Here is a 17550-nt window from a genome sequence, read left to right as displayed (position 1 = left end):
CCCAAATATACAAAGAACTCATACAACTCAATTGAAAAAAAAAACTGACTTAAAAATGGGCAGAGAATCTTAATATACATTTTCCCAAAAAAGACATTCAGGTGGCCAATAGGTACGTGAAAAGATGCTCAACATCACTCATCACCAGGGAAACACAAATTGAAGCCACAATGAGATGTCACTTCACATCTGTTGGGAAGGCTAGAATCAACAAAATAAGAAATAACATGCTGACCAGGGTGTAGGGGAAGGGAATGCAAACTGGTGCAGCCACTGTGGGAAACGATGCGGAGGGTCCTCAAAAGATTAAAAACAGAACTACCGTATGATCCAGCCGTTCCACTTCTGGGTATTTATAAGAAGGAAAGAGAAATGCTAATTCAAAAAGATATACACACCCCTATGTTTCTTGCAGCATTATCTGCAAGAGCCAAGTCGTGGAAACAACCTAAGGGTGTGTGTGTGTGTGTGTGTGTGTGTGTGTGTGTGTGTAATGGAATATTATTCAGCCATATAAAAGAATGACGTTTTATCATCTGTGACAACATGGGTGGGCCTAGAAGGTATTATGCTTAGTGAAATAAGTCAGAGAAAGACAAATACCATATGATTTCACTTATATGTGGAACCTAAAACAAACAAAGTTCATAGACACAGGGAACAGATTGGTGGGGGAGGAGGTGGACAGAATGGGTGAGGGGGTCAAAAGGCACAAACTTCCAGTTACAAAATAAATAAATCCTGAGGATATAATATATAGCACGGTGACTATAGTTAATAATACTGTATTGCATGGGGCATCTGGGCGGCTCGGTCAGTTGGGCATCTGCCTTCAGCTCAGCTCATGATCCCGGGCTCCTGGGATCAAGCCCCGCCTTGGGCTCCCTGCTCCGAGGGGAGGGGTTGTGGTATGTGGGTTTTTCCTCCTTCATCCGCTGACTTTTATTCAGCCTTGTGCAGGAAACTTGCAGGCCCCCTCTTCAGAGAGTTCCCAGTGGGACTCTGCAAAGCAGGGGTCAGCTGAATATCCAGCCAGCCCTGTGCTAGAGGGACGAGAAGCAGGTTGGCTGGGGCTCGGCACGTGCTGAGAGCTGACAGCCGGGCTGCAGGGGTGCTGGTGGCAGGATGCGGTTCTGTCATGGGGGAAAGCAAGAACTTTATGTGTATTATTCTGAGAGCTGATTTCTCAAAGAAGGAGGTAAGAATTTGAGGCAAGCTGGTGGATCTGGGCGGACACAGGGAGCCACTGGAGCTCCTTGAGCAGGACTCTGGCCCCTTGGATCTGTGTTTGGAGACCACTCGGAGCGGCTGGCTCAGGGTCGATGGGAGGAAGAGGGACTGGCAGGCTGGAGGTAGCAGGGCTGGCCTGGTGGGAGTTCTGGCCTAGAGTCTTGTGGGCCCTCACTCCGGGAGAGAAGGTTGCTCTGAGAGGTGGGGCTTAAAGGAACTCGGGACGGAAGTTTGTGGGAGTGCAGTGGAGAGAGGACTCAATGACAACTGATGAAGATTCGACATTAAGAATGGAAATGTGGTGAGCTCAGCCATAATCGATCCACAGCTCACAGAGCGCATCCCTTCTGCTATGACACCATAGGGCGATTTTTCTAGATCACATTTGGTGCATAGGTTCAGCCCCGTCACCCACACCTCAGGAAGCAGGGTCAGTTCAGCCAGGTGTTGCATGAGCTGAAGGGCCAAGAAGGTGAAGGACTTGGGAACCAGGTCAGAGAAGACAGGAACCATAAATGGCTAGCCTACAGGCGGAAAGTCTGGATGGACTCTCAGAGGCATATCCAGATAGTGCAAGAATTACCCAGGAGAATAGAAATTAACTTTTTGAAGCTCTAAGTGCAGAATTGGGTGCCCTGGGTACACTTGCCGGGAATGTAAATTCTGGCTCAATGAGAAGTCTCTGGAACATGAGCTTTGGGTTCCATAGTAAAGTGGCTTGCTTGATGATGAAGTAGGAGTTAGCCATTAACAGTGTTACCTGCCCTCAAACAGCTGACAGCCTACTGGGACAGACGGACAAGTCCCTCAGTGTCAAGTGAACGGCTGATCTCAACAAGCAGTAATATGTGAGGGTTACAGAGACGTGTGTGTAATGCCACGGGGCAGGGGACCGTGGCCCCACCTGGGCAGGCTGATCAAGGCCGGCCGGCACAGAAGTCCCTCCTCCGGTGACTGCCACATCCCCTCTGCCCCCATAGCTCCTCCCTTCTAATCATGGCAGCCCCTCTCTCTTCTTCTGTCCTGGCTCCTCATCCTCAGCTTGCCTTTTCAGGATTTGGTGTTTTCTTGTGATCTACCCCATTTCCTTCCGCTCCTGACTCTGCTCATTTTCTCTGAGTGATTGCCTCCATCCCGTAGCTACAACAAAGACGGGAATTTTACTTGAATTCCTGATCCTTACGTTCAACCCCGCCTGGCTATGCGCATGTTCATGCCCTTTCTGAATCTCCAACTTCTGCACGTCCCAAGCTCGCCTCATCATCCCACCTTTCAAACCTCCTCCTGTGTTCCTTATCTCTGAACGGTGCCCCCAGCACATACACACAAACCTCTGCTCCACCCACGAGGCACCTCTTCTCTCTAAACCTTCACATTCAGTCTCCACCAACCTCTGTCATTGCTACCTGATGCAATGTGTTTACAGTTTCCTTCACTTGTCTTATTTCAGGCCCTGTCTTCTCTTGCAAGGATCATGGCAATAGTTCCTTGCCTAATGTCTTTATCCCCACTCTTGCCCCGCAAACACCTGTTTTCTACTCTACATCGCCAGTGATCTTTTAATGTTGGTGGTTGCATCATGGAGGTTATAGATTTGTAAGTAAATTAAATTTGATTCTATTGAGTAAAAATGGCAAGAAGGAGGGCTCCAGAGGTGGTCAGAACTTGGATAATAGGTGTGTCTTTTCTGTTGTGCTAAAGCATCAGGGAAACAAAACCGTTGAAAGATTTTGAGGCAGGAGAGGAACACGGTGGAACTGGATTTTAGAAATGAAACTTGGATTGGAGGGTGGCAGAATAAATGTTGAAGAAACCAGGAAGAGTTTATTGCAGGTATGGCTTCAGAGACATAAAAAGAGGAAGAATGGATATGGGAGGGGGGTTAGGGTTAGTCTCGAGAGTTTGACCAGCTTTTGGAGGAGAGACAGGCTTCCTGGGAAGGGTTGAGATGCTTAATTCTTAGACGACTATGGGAAGAACAAGTGGATACATCCAGAAAGTGGCCTGTTGCACGGGAGAGGGGTTTGCTTGATAACTCAGCATCCCTCTCGCTTTATTTCGGGTAACCTCACATGAGGGATTTCTGATAGTTTCTGCTGTTTCCACTGCTTCCGTGGTTCCCTCGGCAGGTGTAACAAACATTTCGCATGCCCTGGAGACTCTGATTTGCATGGTCTGTCTGGGGTGTCCCGTTGGCCTGATCTGGGAATAGGACTGATGGGATTGATTAGAGACGTCTGCCTTGGGCAGGGACATGGGGAAGTGGTGACACAGCTACACTCCATCTTCTCTTACACTAAAGTCTCCTCTGAGCAGGGAGAGAGTAAGAATACTACTATTGTCAATCTCTGCCAAGGGCACCACAGTCACTAGAAGTTAATTTAAGCAACACATAATTTGGGGCGCCTGAGTGGCTCAGTGGGTTGAGGGTCCGACTCTTGATTTTGGCTCAGGTGGTGACCTCAGGGTCATGCGATCCAGCCCCTCGTTGGGCTCTGAGCTAAGCAAGGAGTCTGCTTGAGATTCTCTCTCTCCTTCGCCCTCTGCCCCTCCCCCACCTCACGTGGCCTCTCTCTCTCTCTCAAAAATGAATCAATAAATCTTAAAAAGAAATAAAATAAACACCACACAGATAATGTGAAAAGACATAAATCTAAAAACTCTTAAGCCCAAAGTAAAAGGACATTTGATTTCTAGAGAGGAAGACAGATTGAAGCTCGTGGTATTTTTTTGTTTTTGTTTTGTTTTTTTAATCCTGAAACATGGACCTGGACTTTTCATGAAAGGAAAGAGTGAAGGACACGTTGGAATTTGGAAGGATAGTGTGCCTTAGGGGAGGCAGCCTTTTCAGAGAAATGAAATAGTTCAAGTTCTTTCTTTTTTTGTTCCAAATGGACTTACCAGTAATAGAGCAAGAAGCAGATGTTGGGCAGAGTAGCAGTGAGCTGTAGCCACCTCCAATGAGGAAGCACATAGGCCACCCCAGCCAATGCCAGGAGCCCAGCGGTGAAGGCCACTTGGTAAACAACACCCACTGTTCTCCGATAGCTCAGCCCGACAAATTCTGTAACTGCAGAGAGAACCCAAATGGTCAATGCAAGTCGGTAGGACAATGACTTGGCTGTCCAATTTCGGGGAAACGAGCATGCCAACCTCAAAAAAGAGGCCAAATTCTAGAAGTTTTTTAAATAGCTTTCTGAAAAATTTTAAACGTTACTTGGGGCCTATTGTGTTATAATTATTGCTGCCACATTAATTAATCTAAGATCTTGTAATTCCACATTGGGTGAGGTGAGAGGCCTGCCAGTGTGAGCAAAATGTGTGATTTAGAGAATAATTTCAAGGGCAAATGCAACTGGATTTCAGATACAGGCAAAAATTGTTTTGAAGCAATCCAAAGTTGTTTTTATTTTTTTTAATTGTTTTTGCCTTTAAAAAAAATCCAGTTGTTTTTATTTGCAAAATTTTGATCTAGAGTAGTAAGGCAATGGTAATTTAAGTCCTGAATAAATGGATCAAAGATTGACTTGAGACTGTAGGTGGTTTTTATGTAAATGAACATCTCAATACAACTCGTTCTCTTATATGAGTTAAATATTTTCTTGGCAATCCTGATAATGTGTGTCAATGGCTTGGAAACCTGGTAGTGGGTTTAGTGGGTTTCCATATGATTGGTCAACTAGTACTGGCTTGCAAGAACTGATTCTTAAATTTCCAGGAATTTTGCAAGCTGGTTTTTAAATGCATTGGTATCTTAAAGTCAGTCATGGTGGGAGTATTTACAATTTAGAAATCAGACAACACCAAAAATCAGGGCTTTTTGTTTTCTAAAAGCCAGGTTATCAGCACACCACTGCATGTGGTAGAATAATCAGCTTTCTCCCATTCCATGACTGCATCTTGACAGATGTGTGGAGTCTGTAGTACATGGATTTAGGGGATAGTCATTTCTATACCACACACACACTAGAATTTAAACTCCAGCTATTCCATGAGCCACAGACCTTTGGCTCTAAATGTTTAGTAATCATGTTAAAGACTTCAACTATTTATAAACCATATAGAAATGCCCTCAAAAGGTATTTCTATATATTACTGCAAATGATCAAAAAGTATTTAAAACAAAGTTAAGCAAAAGTCTGTAAGTGCTCAGTAAATAGAAATATTTCGAAGTGGTTGGGGTCATGGACGGGGCCTGGGGGTCATGGGGCAGAAAGAGGTCAAGCAGCAAGATGTACCTCAAGGACAGTGAGAGGGACTGGAGAAGAAATTAATGGGCAGAAGGCTGAAATTTAAATTTATACAATTAAATTATACCTATTTCTACATATCATGTGTTCTAAAAACCAAATTACTGATTGAATAACAGTACATTAATAAATTACTTTGCTGCCCACATATAGATTAAATGTCTACCAGGACAGCACATAATAGCATCCAGCATCTTTCTTCTGAGTTGCAAATTAACTTTACCAGGTACAATTTTAAGCACACATATTCTAGCTCTCATGGGTAACCAGGGTTTTATGATGGTGATGGTTTCAATTTCAAAGCATCCATTTCCTTTCATTGGATGCTATTTGACTGTTGCCAAGGGAAAAGAAAGATGGAGTTCATTCCCAAGATCTAATTAGGACGCTAATTTTTCTTAATATGGCTTTAAAGATGCTATGCTGTTAGGATTCAAATATTCTCTTATACTTCGTGGATCTTCCACGTAACTCTGGCTGCTAGTGAGTGGGATGGGAAGATATTCCTCGTCAGACAAGTGGCTGGGGAACTTAGACTCTCCACAGTGCTCACGTTCTCCCTTTCCATGTATATACATTGAGGATAACAAGAGATTTCCTAGAATCCATTTATGCAAAGCAGTAAAGTCCCTTAATAAGTCTGACGTATCTGTCACCACATAATTTTCCATGTGTAGGCCTGGTAGGCTAGATTTTCTCTGTGTGTAACACCCCAGGGTACAGAAAACTTTTTCCTAAGAAGTTATATTAGAATCTGGATGGCTTGATGTTTACCCTCATTTCTGTCTTCATTGTTTTCTTTAGAGGAAGAATGCAGAATGAGTGGACTGAAAAGATTTTAGAAATCCTTTTGATACAGAAAAAAAAAAAATCTCTCAACATTTTCTTGAAGTTGGGTCCATTTTTTGGCACAGCCCCCTCCTGTCTCCTGAGGATTTTGGCAGCAACATGGCTTTGTTCTCACAGCTATAGCCACGAGCAATTCTTACTCAGGATGTAGCCTATTAACCAGCCTGCCTTGCTGACCAGCCCCTGGATCAAGCGGAAAATTAACACCCATGTATAGTTTGGGGAAACGGCCATGAGAACTCCAGATGCAGCATTTATGAGGATCGTCACCAAGAGGCAGAGCTTACGACCAAACCTGCAAGGAGAGAAACAAAGAGAGAACATAGCATTAGATCAGATTCATGAAGCCTGTAGAAAATGGCACGCGAGCTACGGAAATCTTAAGGGTCTTAAGGGGAGGTTAGCTCTGAATTATGCAAACTCAGGAGGCTCGGATTGATGCCCGTCAAGAGAATCCCTGACTTCAGGTTAGTTTGCTTCAGCACTTTCCCTCAGGGCGTTCTGTGAAAATTCTATGCACAATGAGCCCGTTCACCCCAGGGCTAGAGAACCTTCTCAGTCCCACACTGTGGAGGGTATTCAGGCACGGGCTGATTCTTCCAGGCCACCCAGTGCTCAATGCCCTAGGGGCCCGTCTGGGTCTTCCATCATCGTAGGAGTGGGGGCCTTTGCACTAACAGTCTCAACCAACTGCCCATCCAAGAGTTTTTGCTTTAGGAAAAAGAAAATTCAGTGTTTAATGTACTCCCCCATCCATTTTCAACACTGCTTTTGGACTTTGTGTTATTTGCATGTCTCCATGGAAAAGGTCTCTGGTGTCAGCTGTGGGGTGGGGGTGGGGCATCTTTGTCCTGGAGTACCCCAGCAAGATAGGTTCCACACCTTTGGTCTGAGGGACTTGGGTTTCATCAGCTGAGGGACCTGGAGAGTGTCCCAGGACACAGAGGAGGGGAAAACTTAGAGACCTGGTTGAATTTTGGCTTTATCACGTAGTGTAATGTAGGCCGGTTACTCAACCTTTCTCAATTTCCTCATCTGGTAAAGACCTATCTGACCCAGTTGACAAGAGGATTAAGTGAGGATATTACACGTAAAGAGCTAGACAGTTGGTCTCCCCCATTTCCTGCCTTCTGTTTGTAAGGCAGGCTCTCTGAAAGTTGACTTGGGACAACTCGTTCATATTGTCATCATGTCATCATGCCCACCTTGTTTTGTTCTAAGAGACACCCTAATTGGCCGTTAATGGATATTTTAAAGATTCTTCATAGAAAGCAGTGTTTTATTTAATCTTTTCATATGTACTTCAAACTGAAGAGTCACGAGCGCTTTATGTCATTCACTTTGCACATTTGATGGTGGATGAAAATTTTTTATCAGCCGTTCTGCTTGTAGGCATCTGTGTTCTAGTGTCGATTTCAATATTAACTGACCATGTAAAAATAATCTGCAACATCATTAACAATTATTTGGGATGTGAATGTTTTAAATCTGAAATTTAGAGATCAAGCAGTCTCACGAGTAATTAATGTAAACAGATAAAATTCTTAAAACCCTCTTTTGGCTATTCAGTTCTTTTTTTTTTTTAAGATTATTTATTTATTTATTTATTTATTTGAGAGAGAGAGAGAGAGCATGAGAGCGGGGGAGGGTCAGAGGGAGAAGCAGACTCCCTGCTGAGCAGGGAGCCCGATGCGGGACTCGATCCCGGGACTCCAGGATCATGACCTGAGCCAAAGGCATCGCTTAACCAACTGAGCCACCCAGGCACCTCTGGCTATGCAGTTCTTTTTTTTTTTTTTTTTTTTTTTTAAAGATTTTATTTATTTATTTGAGAGAGAGAGAATGAGCGATAGAAAGCACGAGAGGGAAGAGGGTCAGAGGGAGAAGCAGACTCCCTGCTGAGCAGGAAGCCCGATGTGGGACTCGATCCCGGGACTCCAGGATCATGACCTGAGCCGAAGGCAGTCGCTTAACCAACTGAGCCACCCAGGCGCCCTGGCTATGCAGTTCTTAATTCTTAGTTAATTGTTCCCCACTGTAAATATCTGCCTCCTTGGCCATTTTTTTAGAGATAGAGAGAAAGAGAGAGAGAGAGAGAGAGAGCAAGTGGGGAGAGGAGCAGAGGAAGAGGGACAAGCAGACTCTGTGCTGAGCACAGAGCCCGATGTCGGACTCCATCTCACGACCCTGAGAACATGACCTGAGTCGAAACCAAGAATTGGATGCTTAACTGACTGAGTCACCCAGACACCCCTACCTCCTTGGCCTTTTATTCAAAGTCTTCTAAAGTCACATCTCAACAAAGTATTTTCACCTTTCTTCCCATATTCTCCCACCAAATCCCTTTCTTTACCCCCGAGGAGTTTATAAACATTTGCTCAGAGGATAGCTCTCTAGCTTCAAAAAGTTGACTTGGGCATACCATAGTAGTCCTGCTCCTGTAGATGGATAAAATCCTGTGGCTGATAAGGGAGTATATTTACCATTGGAAACTCAGAGCATGGCAACCTTCAGAAAATCAAAGCTATGATGCAAAAAAACTTCAGTGGGGGATATGTTCCAAATAAGGACATAATGTTATTACAAAAATATGGCATGGCTGGAAGAAGTTTGGGAGATCTAGGATAGTGGTTTGAGACTTCTCCCTGCAACAGAATCACGTAAGTGATTAAGTGAAAAATAAAGAGCTAAAACAGCGGGGGGGGGGGGGGGGGGACTCCAACACTGCTAGCTTCATAAATCCATTAGCTACTTACTACTCAATTTGGCCCAGGCCTCATCAGCAACACCTGGGAGTGGTTAGAAATGCAGGGCTCACTCTAGGCCCCACTGGATCAGAATCAGAGTTCTAACAAAATCCGGGTGGTTTATATGCACATTAACATTGGGAAGCACTACTTTCATTTCACTGAGTTTCCTCATCTGCAAATTGGGGATAACAAAATCATTTTAAAAAGGCTGTTTTGATCCTAAATGACGTATAACACATCTGGATGCCCAATACAGTGCCTTGGCACATAGTTGGTAGTAGGGAGCTTGTTTAGGAGAGTTTCACATAGTTGGGTAAGTTTGACGATGACCCACTGGGGCTTTGATTCTGCTCTGATCTAGTTCCCTCATGAAATATAGACTGTGGGTGCTGGCTCTTGGGAACTGATTGTTAGGCTTTCAGAAAATTTTCGAACTAATTGTTGAACACAGTCATTGTTAAAAATTACATCATACACTTAAGTAAATTATATTAAAAACAAGTGTAATAAACATGCAAAAACACTGTTTCCTAATTATTTTACCATGTTTGATGATTGTTGACGCTTGTGAGATTATTTACTTGTGTCCTTTGCATCTGTACAGTGGAAATACTGTAAAATGGTACGTATTTCTAGCCAACTCTGTGTTCAGTGACCTCATTTTTTGGTAGCTTGAAACGACCACGGTGGGAGTATGTACACCATGGAAATCAGCAAATGGTATACATCAAGGCTTTATCCCCCAGAAAGCCAGTCATTGAACTTTTATAAGCATGCCACTAAATACAGAGCTTATAATTACTGATCAGTGGAGTAACAAATCTGGAATTGGTGAGAGATGACTTTTTTGTGTCAGGTGATACTAAAAAACATTCTTTAGGAGGTTTGAATGAGGACATAAATTAGACATATTATAAAAGGTTTATTTTCAAACTCTCTGACACATGCCCATCCTTCCTTCCTCCAGTCCATTTGCAAACTGACCTTCAGAAAGCTGACATGGTTTAAACCGCCGTATCCTTATTTACAACATTTTCATAATATCCTTCTGGTTTTCTTCTAAAAGCTACCTTAATCAACCGATGGTTCATATTTTTCAAAAGTATCATAGAAGACAATCTATTTTATTTAATGTTGGTTTAATCTGTAGCATAAAATGAGTTTCCATGAGATTCTTGTACCCTTGTATAAGATCTGAATATTGTCCAGAAATAGGCATCAAGTATACAAAGATAACTTGCCTTTTCTTTTTCTCCACTGGCTGTTGTCTTATTACCCACTCTCACATGCATACCTGAGTAGAACAGAAAGGAAGAGGCAACAACCACCCAAACTTCAGACAACTTAAGAAAAAGAAATGGAGGTTTGGATATTCATTTTTGCGGGGAAGAATAATGAGTAATCAACTTTGCATAGGAGATTTCAACAATAGGAACAAAATAATGAGGTCATCCAAGAAGGTGGATAATTAAGGATTATAAATCAGGAATGCACTGTCAGTGGGGAATTATAACCAGTCTCCTACTCCTTGAGTGGGATGAGAATAATTAACTTATTTATTTAACCAGCTGTGAAGCTCAGCCACCTATTTGCTCACTTCCAGTTGAGTGTTAGTATCTCTGCCTTACAGGGAACAAGGGAGCGGAGCGGGGGGTGAGGAGCCGACGGACGGGCCAGACAGACACACTGGAGCAAGGCAGACTCCAGACTGTCCCTTGCCGGCAACTCTCCTGACTTACAGAGTCTTCTCCAAACCACAGACCTCACTTGTGGGGCAAGAAAAATAAAAGCCGATGACCTTCCTCCTTACCTCACAAGCCTCCCACACAAAGGAAGAACCTTTAAAGGAAGACTAAGCAGACAGTTACAGAAGTGGCATGAAGGACGGAGCTGCCCTGTGGCTCAGTGGCCTCAACTGCCCTGCCCTCCTCCCTCCTGCTGCCACAGTGGGGGCCCAGGCTATGAAACTGCAGATGTCCCTGGGAGAGGACAGATTAAGCTATTGTTATTAATCTTTAACTCACTTGCAAGTTTTCCTCCAGCCTGACAATACAGCATAATCAAGGAAAATATTCGATTTACATTTAATATAATGCTCACGGGTTTGGGTTTATTTGCATCACGTTGGGGAGGGCAACAAGCATAAAGTGCATCTGGCATTTATTTCAGAATTAAATATATATTTATATTTTGTAATAAATATAAATTTATTTTGTAATAAATATAAATATAAATTTATTAAACAGATTAGACTACATATATTTATTCTATAGTTCTATATCATGAGCTCATGGGTGACTAGTTATTAAAGAGAATGATACTGTCCAAACAGTTAAGCATGGTGCCTGGCACATGGACAATACCCAATAAATAGTATTATGAGTGCTAAAGTATCAACTATAAAGCAAATTTTTCTGTTCATTTCCCTTTTGAGGACTCCTAAAAATATCTAATTGGCCATCAACCTGGTAAAGATGCCTGTTATAAAGAACTGTCAGCACCGCGAATCTGGGATTTCAAAGTGATGGATAAATAAGACATACAGGCACAGCTGGATTCATACAACTCATGGAAAACTAGCTCCCTGAAGACACAGACCATCCAAGGGGACCATTTGCTATATGTTCTATACAGAGAGGTCTTTTCTCATCTCTCTCCAGGGACACTGACATTATGGAAGTGGATATTTACATCTGTCAGTGTAGATGGACCCAGTTTCCCTTTTACCAGATCATATCCTGCGTTCCACACCTATAATTACATCTGGCCCCAGGGCCCCAATTCAGTACTCCTACAATGCCAAGGACCAGACAGGGACAGCCACACGGAGAGTCTATACTGGCTTTGGGTGTAGGAGAGGCAGGCAAAGGAGGGAGAGCTCAGGGCCCTGCAGGCTCATGGATGGGGGAATGATGATGAGGCCAATGAATTGGGAACCACAAAAGGGATCAAGTCATCTATGACTCTCCCTTCTGACCCTAGCCCACAAGGAAAAACTGCTGCCTAAGGGAGAAATGTTCCTCTATGGCCCCAGGGAATTGGAAAATAGTCACATCGGTAGTGCCGATCAAAGCAGCAGAAGAAACCTCAAATTGTCAAGACGACTGACATGAGGCCAGGAAATTGTGGTCTTTGTGTTTGGGGAAAAGATGCTATTCAAGCAGGGGCAAGTGAATCCAAGTGCTTCCCGGACCTGCAGGACTTCTTAAATTCCACCAAATTCACATGGCACCCACCTGTCTGCTAGGTAGCCGATACCCACAGCACCGATAAAAAATCCTGCATTCACAGTCGACTGAAACAGGTCCAGCATCCAGGAATTGGCACACACTAGGTTAAACTGCAGAGGGGCGAAAGGTTTCCCGGGTCAGGAGAGAAAACAACATTCTATTAGACACAACTCAACCCAGGGAAGCTCATTGCATATTCCTTGCATTGAACTGATGTGGCTGAATGGCATGGTGATAAACCAACTGTTTCTTGCTTATATGAATTTTCTTTACACACCTGGAAGATTTGTCCCATAATCTATTTAGCATTCCCTCTGGAAGTACGTCATTAAGCCAAATTCTGTTGTTGGCTAAATCAGCTGAAATCAGGTTTCCCTTTCTTTTTAAATATATGTATTTTTAAAAGATTTTATTTATTTGAGAGAGAGAGAGAAGGGAGGGCAGAGGCAGAGGGACAAGCAGACTCCCCACTGAGCAGGGAGCCCGATGTGGGCTCTACCCCAGGACCCCGGGATCATGAGCCAAGTGGAAGGCAGAGGCTTAACCCACTGAGGCACCCAGTGCCCCCCCCGCCACTTTCCCTTTCTAACTTTAATACACAGAAGCAAATTGGTGTGTAAATAGGATATAAATGCTGCCCCAAGGAAGATGGGCTGTTTAGCTTCTCTTTGCTGTCTCTTTAACGGTAAGGGGAAGCAGGAATGTCTTAGTAGGCTGTTACATTTGCTCTCATTTGGAACAAGAGACAATGTTGAAGGAAGAACAGGTGCTGGCCTGGAAGTGGGGAGATCTGATTTCTAGAGCGAACTGCTAACTCTCTCACTCTGTGGCCTTGGGCAAAATTTTTCTCAGTTCTGGGCCTCAGCTTCCTCATCTCTGTATGAAGGGATGAGATTAAGCCACGCTGTATAGCCTTTTAAAATTGTACGGTGTTATATCTATGACCTGGATCTATGGTTTTGTGTAACTATTAGACCATTGAAGAAAAGCTCCTCTGCGTAAAAGTCTGTTCATGCAGGATGTCTTCACATTATCCCAGCGGTCCTTTTAAATTAAGCCAGGCAGCTGGCTTTCTCTGGAGTTTTAGAATAATTGCATCCTCCCATTTTGCTTTGTCTCCAATAAAAGCAGGTCTCCACTTTTTTTTTTTTTTTGTTTTGTTTGTTTTCTCTATATTCATTAAGATGAGTCTTCATAATTAGATGCTAATGTCAGAGTTTTTAATAAAGGAATAGTGCCTTAACAAAAGCTCCAGCCCCAGAAGGTTTTATGCAAATGTTTTGAGCAAATCAAAGAGAGAAAAACAGCCATCAAGAGAAAAACATATCCTATCACAGGGAGGCAACGTTCAAGTGAGTTCCATGAGCTCTCAGCGGTCCATCTGTTATACAGCGGCCAGAATGGAGGGCTTTCAGAAAAAAAGAGGAGGCTTGAAAATTTTCCTTCTCCTGGAATTATTTCCAGGAATCTGCTATGCTTTTGCTTGTTTCTTACCGCTGAAACTTGCGTGCACTGGAATCATTATTGTCAGAATTTGATGAGGTTTAACTACTTCACTCATACTCCAGACAAATAAGAGGCTGCATGTTTTTGTTGGAAACTAGGATTTTATAAGCTTCTCTGAGTCCAAAGAGCATGTCCAGACAGTGTAAGAACCGGGTCTTCCTGGCTTCTTCCTTAAGAAAAGCTACTCTATTGGCTTTTTCCTAATGCAAGTCTTGCACTCACTTACCTCGGTCACGATGGACGAGCCGTGCGTGTCGTACACCCAGCCGTGGCGACAGGGCCCCAGCGGCAGGTGGCTCCTGTTGGTGGCCAGGCCGGCCAGAGGGTCCACGCAGCTGAGGGCGCTCCGGTTCCAGTCCACCTCGTAGCCGCGGCACTGGCGGGGGAAGGCCTCGCCCATGGCCCCCGGGCCGGGCACCGTGTAGTTCAGCTCCTCCGCCAGGCTCCAGCTGCATCGCCGGCTCAGCTCGGCCACCCCGGGGCTCAGGCAGCGGTGGTCCGGGGTGAAGCCCAGGAAGACGATGCCCACGTAGATGGGGGTGAACGCTGCAGAGAGTAGAGCTAACAGGAAAAATGTCTGTTTCTGGAAAAAGTCAAATTCCCCTATGTGCTCTAGAATGTCATCCATGGTTGGCATTATTACGAGAGGCCGGAGGAGTCCTGATGCTTTTCCCTGTGCTGGTACGAGCGTCCCTGAGCCAGGCCGTGGCCAGCTCAGCACAGCTCTTGACCAAGAGTCAAAGGGTGGGAGGGAGTTGACTTTAGAAAGTGCCTAGCCTTTGATCCAGACCTTTACTTACTTGCTCAGGCTAATTTCCAACCATGCCCTCCTCCGGGGGATGTGTGTCCTGCTGCTCTCCCAAAATGCCCAGGGCAAGTAACAGGGCCAGATGTTTGTGTTCGTTGTAACACCACTCTCAGTGAATTTGTGCTACCTCATACCAGAACCACAAACAGTCCCTCCTCTGTATCACACGGGGAGAAATCGGAGAGCGTTCACATATCGCAGACCTGTTAATCTCTCCCTAGTTAACTCAGTGTCCAGGAAATTAATATATTCGTATCTCACCCACGCAGCCAACCTTTTCTCTAAGGTGCTACAGAGAACGCACACGCATTTGGCTTTGCTGCCCAGTGTAACGTGAATCATGGTCTTGGGTCAGAGCTCTTGTCTGGATTCAAAACGGTTTGCAAATTCTACCCCTGGCCTCATTCTACAAACAACAGCAAGTACACTGGGGATCCCACGTTGTGGCTGCTTGTTTTGATTTTTTTTATTTCCAGATTTTGTAATTCTGCTTTTTAAGGATTTTAAGGAATGCCAGTTTGGCATTCTTGCTTTACAACCCTGAAGTGTCCTTCCTTGACCCACTTGTGAGGAAAGAAGAAAATGTTCACTGCATGTACAGGTCAAGTGCAAATGCAGGCAGGAGTATCTTCATTCTTCTTTGGTCCTAGATATCTCTGCCTGTGGTCAGAGATGCAAACAGCCCGTCTTTCCTGGTGTGCAAAAGGATCCTTACTACAGCAGGAAGCTGCCCCATAGCTGTCATAGAAGGTGACCTGTGGACATATCTGCAAATTAAAATAACAGAACTTTAATCCAGTTTCTTACTTCCTTTTCTTCCATTGAACAGTCAGTGGGTATAATAGCCCGGGTCTAAAAGTAGTGGATCCTAAGGACCCGCTTCCTTGCTGCAGCTTCAAGCATCTTATTTTCTTGAAAAGGCAAGAAGCAGGTGCCTGTTAGGCTCCTGTCAACCTCTGTTGCACCTTCATTGGCTCACAGGGGTGCTCTGCTTGGTGGCATCAGGCTGGGAGCATCTCTGTCTCCCCCGGCCCCAGTTTGCCACTGACCAAGGGAGTGGGTTCAGACTCCGTAGAACCAAGAGTTTGGGGGAGTATTTCTGGTACAAAAGGTATAATGACAAAGCTTATCTGCAATTACACCCACTGGCTATTCAATAGAAAACAAAACAAAACCAACAAGAAATGGATGACATATCCAAGGCCAGGGGTAGGCTGCAGGGAGCAGAGATCTCGTCTTCTGGAAACACCAGACTTCTGGAAAGCTGTGGCTCATTCTGTGGCCATTACAGGTGCCAGGAAGCATTTATGAGAGATGAGGCTGTGGCCCAGTGTGGCCATGAATCTGAGATGTGTTCCAGTCCGTGCCTGAGGAGCTCCCCAGATGCAGAGATAGTTTTCAAATAAAAATTAAATATCATTGATAAAATAAAGGAAAGATAAAGAAATAGTGCCAACCAGCAAAAAGATAAGGCAACGTTAAACAAGAAAAATGTACGTTTAACTTTTGCTTCCATGGAAAATGGAGTAGGTGTACTTTCCTTTATTCTTCCCACTGAGTACAATGAAAATCCCGGGTACTATTTATGAAACAGTTGTAAGAGACGGAGCAGTGGAAAGAAGGCTGACTGGCTAGGGACCTCTGGGCCCAAAGACGCAGTGGTGAGTTTCCTCCCTGGGTTTTCTTTCTGCTTCACATAAACCAGCTGGGTGCTGGAGAAGCCGGCAAGCCAGAACTACCAATGGGCATGGACATCAAGAGCCCCAGCTAAAGCCTGCTCTATCTAGATTCCCAGGAATAAGTTCGAGCTTTTTTATGACCACTGTGGGCATCTCGTCCCTCTTTTAAGTATTTTAGTCAGTCTCTTGTTAACTTCAAATCGTGTTTGTCTCCTAAATGTCTCTTAAAATCATCTTAAAAGAATGTCAGAACTCCATGCAACACAGCATTGCATTAAAAGTTGCTGTCTGCAGTCCCGCAGTGTGATCTAGTCATCTGAACAAGGATGCGGAGCACCAAGAACATAATTCCCTAGCTGGGAAGAATAGGCAGGGACCAGTTACCACCTAGACCAGCCTCCGTCAAATGTATGGATCCCTCAATAAGATCTTCAGTACACACAGCCACTCAGCCTTGGAGGCTGCCAGCTTCCCTGTCCAACATTTCTAGTTAATAGAAAAGTTCCATCTTAGATAGCACTGGTGCCTGTCCCTGTATAACCTCTCCCTACTCGACCTACTTGTCTCCTCCAGGATGACCAGAACCAGGACTCCTTCCTCTTCAAGGTGACACCCATCACATAGTAGAGGTCTGCACCATTGCTATGCCTGATGTGAAGAGGTTGAGGTGGTCTGTGGTTCCTCCTAGGAGTCAGACATGACCAGCTGTGGCTTTGGTCTTAGCACCACGACTTCCACCTCCGAATTCTTCTCTGATCCCAGGGAACTGATGACAGAAACCAGAGGTGGACGTATTGAGTGCCATTGCCCGTGGCCACCAGCATGGCATGGAGGAGGGGGACAAGGGAGCTCCATCTCCGGAGCACATGCTCTGCTCCAGGACATCTTTGAGGGGCTGTGTTCACATAACTTCTCTCCTGTAATCCGAAGAACATCCCTGTGTGCTGGATGTGAATGCTCCTTTTTCACAGATGCGGATGCTGGGGATCAGAGCATTATAGGAACTTCCTCAGTGTCCGCTAGCCAGTTAAGGATGAGTCAGACCCTGAGGCTAGGGTGCTCCCTTCCTCTGCCTCCCCCTCATTCACCAGAAATGCTGACAGAGTGAGTTCTTAAAAAGTGACCAAGGTCATGACACTCAACTCCAATCCCAGGAACCCAGAGGTGGTCCTGACTGCCTCTTACTAGGACATTTTACAAACACCTGCACCCTGGGTTTGACTCATTGACATGATCCACTTCGAGACA

The 17550-nt window shown here is 44.6% G+C and overlaps 1 protein-coding gene across 2 annotated transcripts in view; it reads right to left on the bottom strand.

Moving 5' to 3' along the window:
- SLC22A2 (solute carrier family 22 member 2) overlaps positions 1 to 14773 on the bottom strand; it is a 32973-nt gene extending 18200 nt beyond the window's left edge. For both annotated transcript variants that reach the window (XM_027600855.2, XM_027600856.2), the window contains exons 1-4: positions 14042 to 14773; positions 12316 to 12419; positions 6470 to 6624; positions 4132 to 4300 (exon numbers count right to left, since the gene is read on the bottom strand). In XM_027600855.2, coding sequence (XP_027456656.1) covers positions 4132 to 4300; positions 6470 to 6624; positions 12316 to 12419; positions 14042 to 14452 — 839 coding nt within the window. In that variant the 5' untranslated portion in view covers positions 14453 to 14773. The remainder of the gene's footprint in view (positions 1 to 4131; positions 4301 to 6469; positions 6625 to 12315; positions 12420 to 14041) is intronic.
- Positions 14774 to 17550: the final 2777 nt, after the last annotated feature.

Source organism: Zalophus californianus, chromosome 7, assembly GCF_009762305.2.
Source record: "Zalophus californianus isolate mZalCal1 chromosome 7, mZalCal1.pri.v2, whole genome shotgun sequence".
NCBI lineage: Eukaryota > Metazoa > Chordata > Mammalia > Carnivora > Otariidae > Zalophus > Zalophus californianus.
This window is presented reverse-complemented; position numbering and strand designations above follow the sequence as displayed.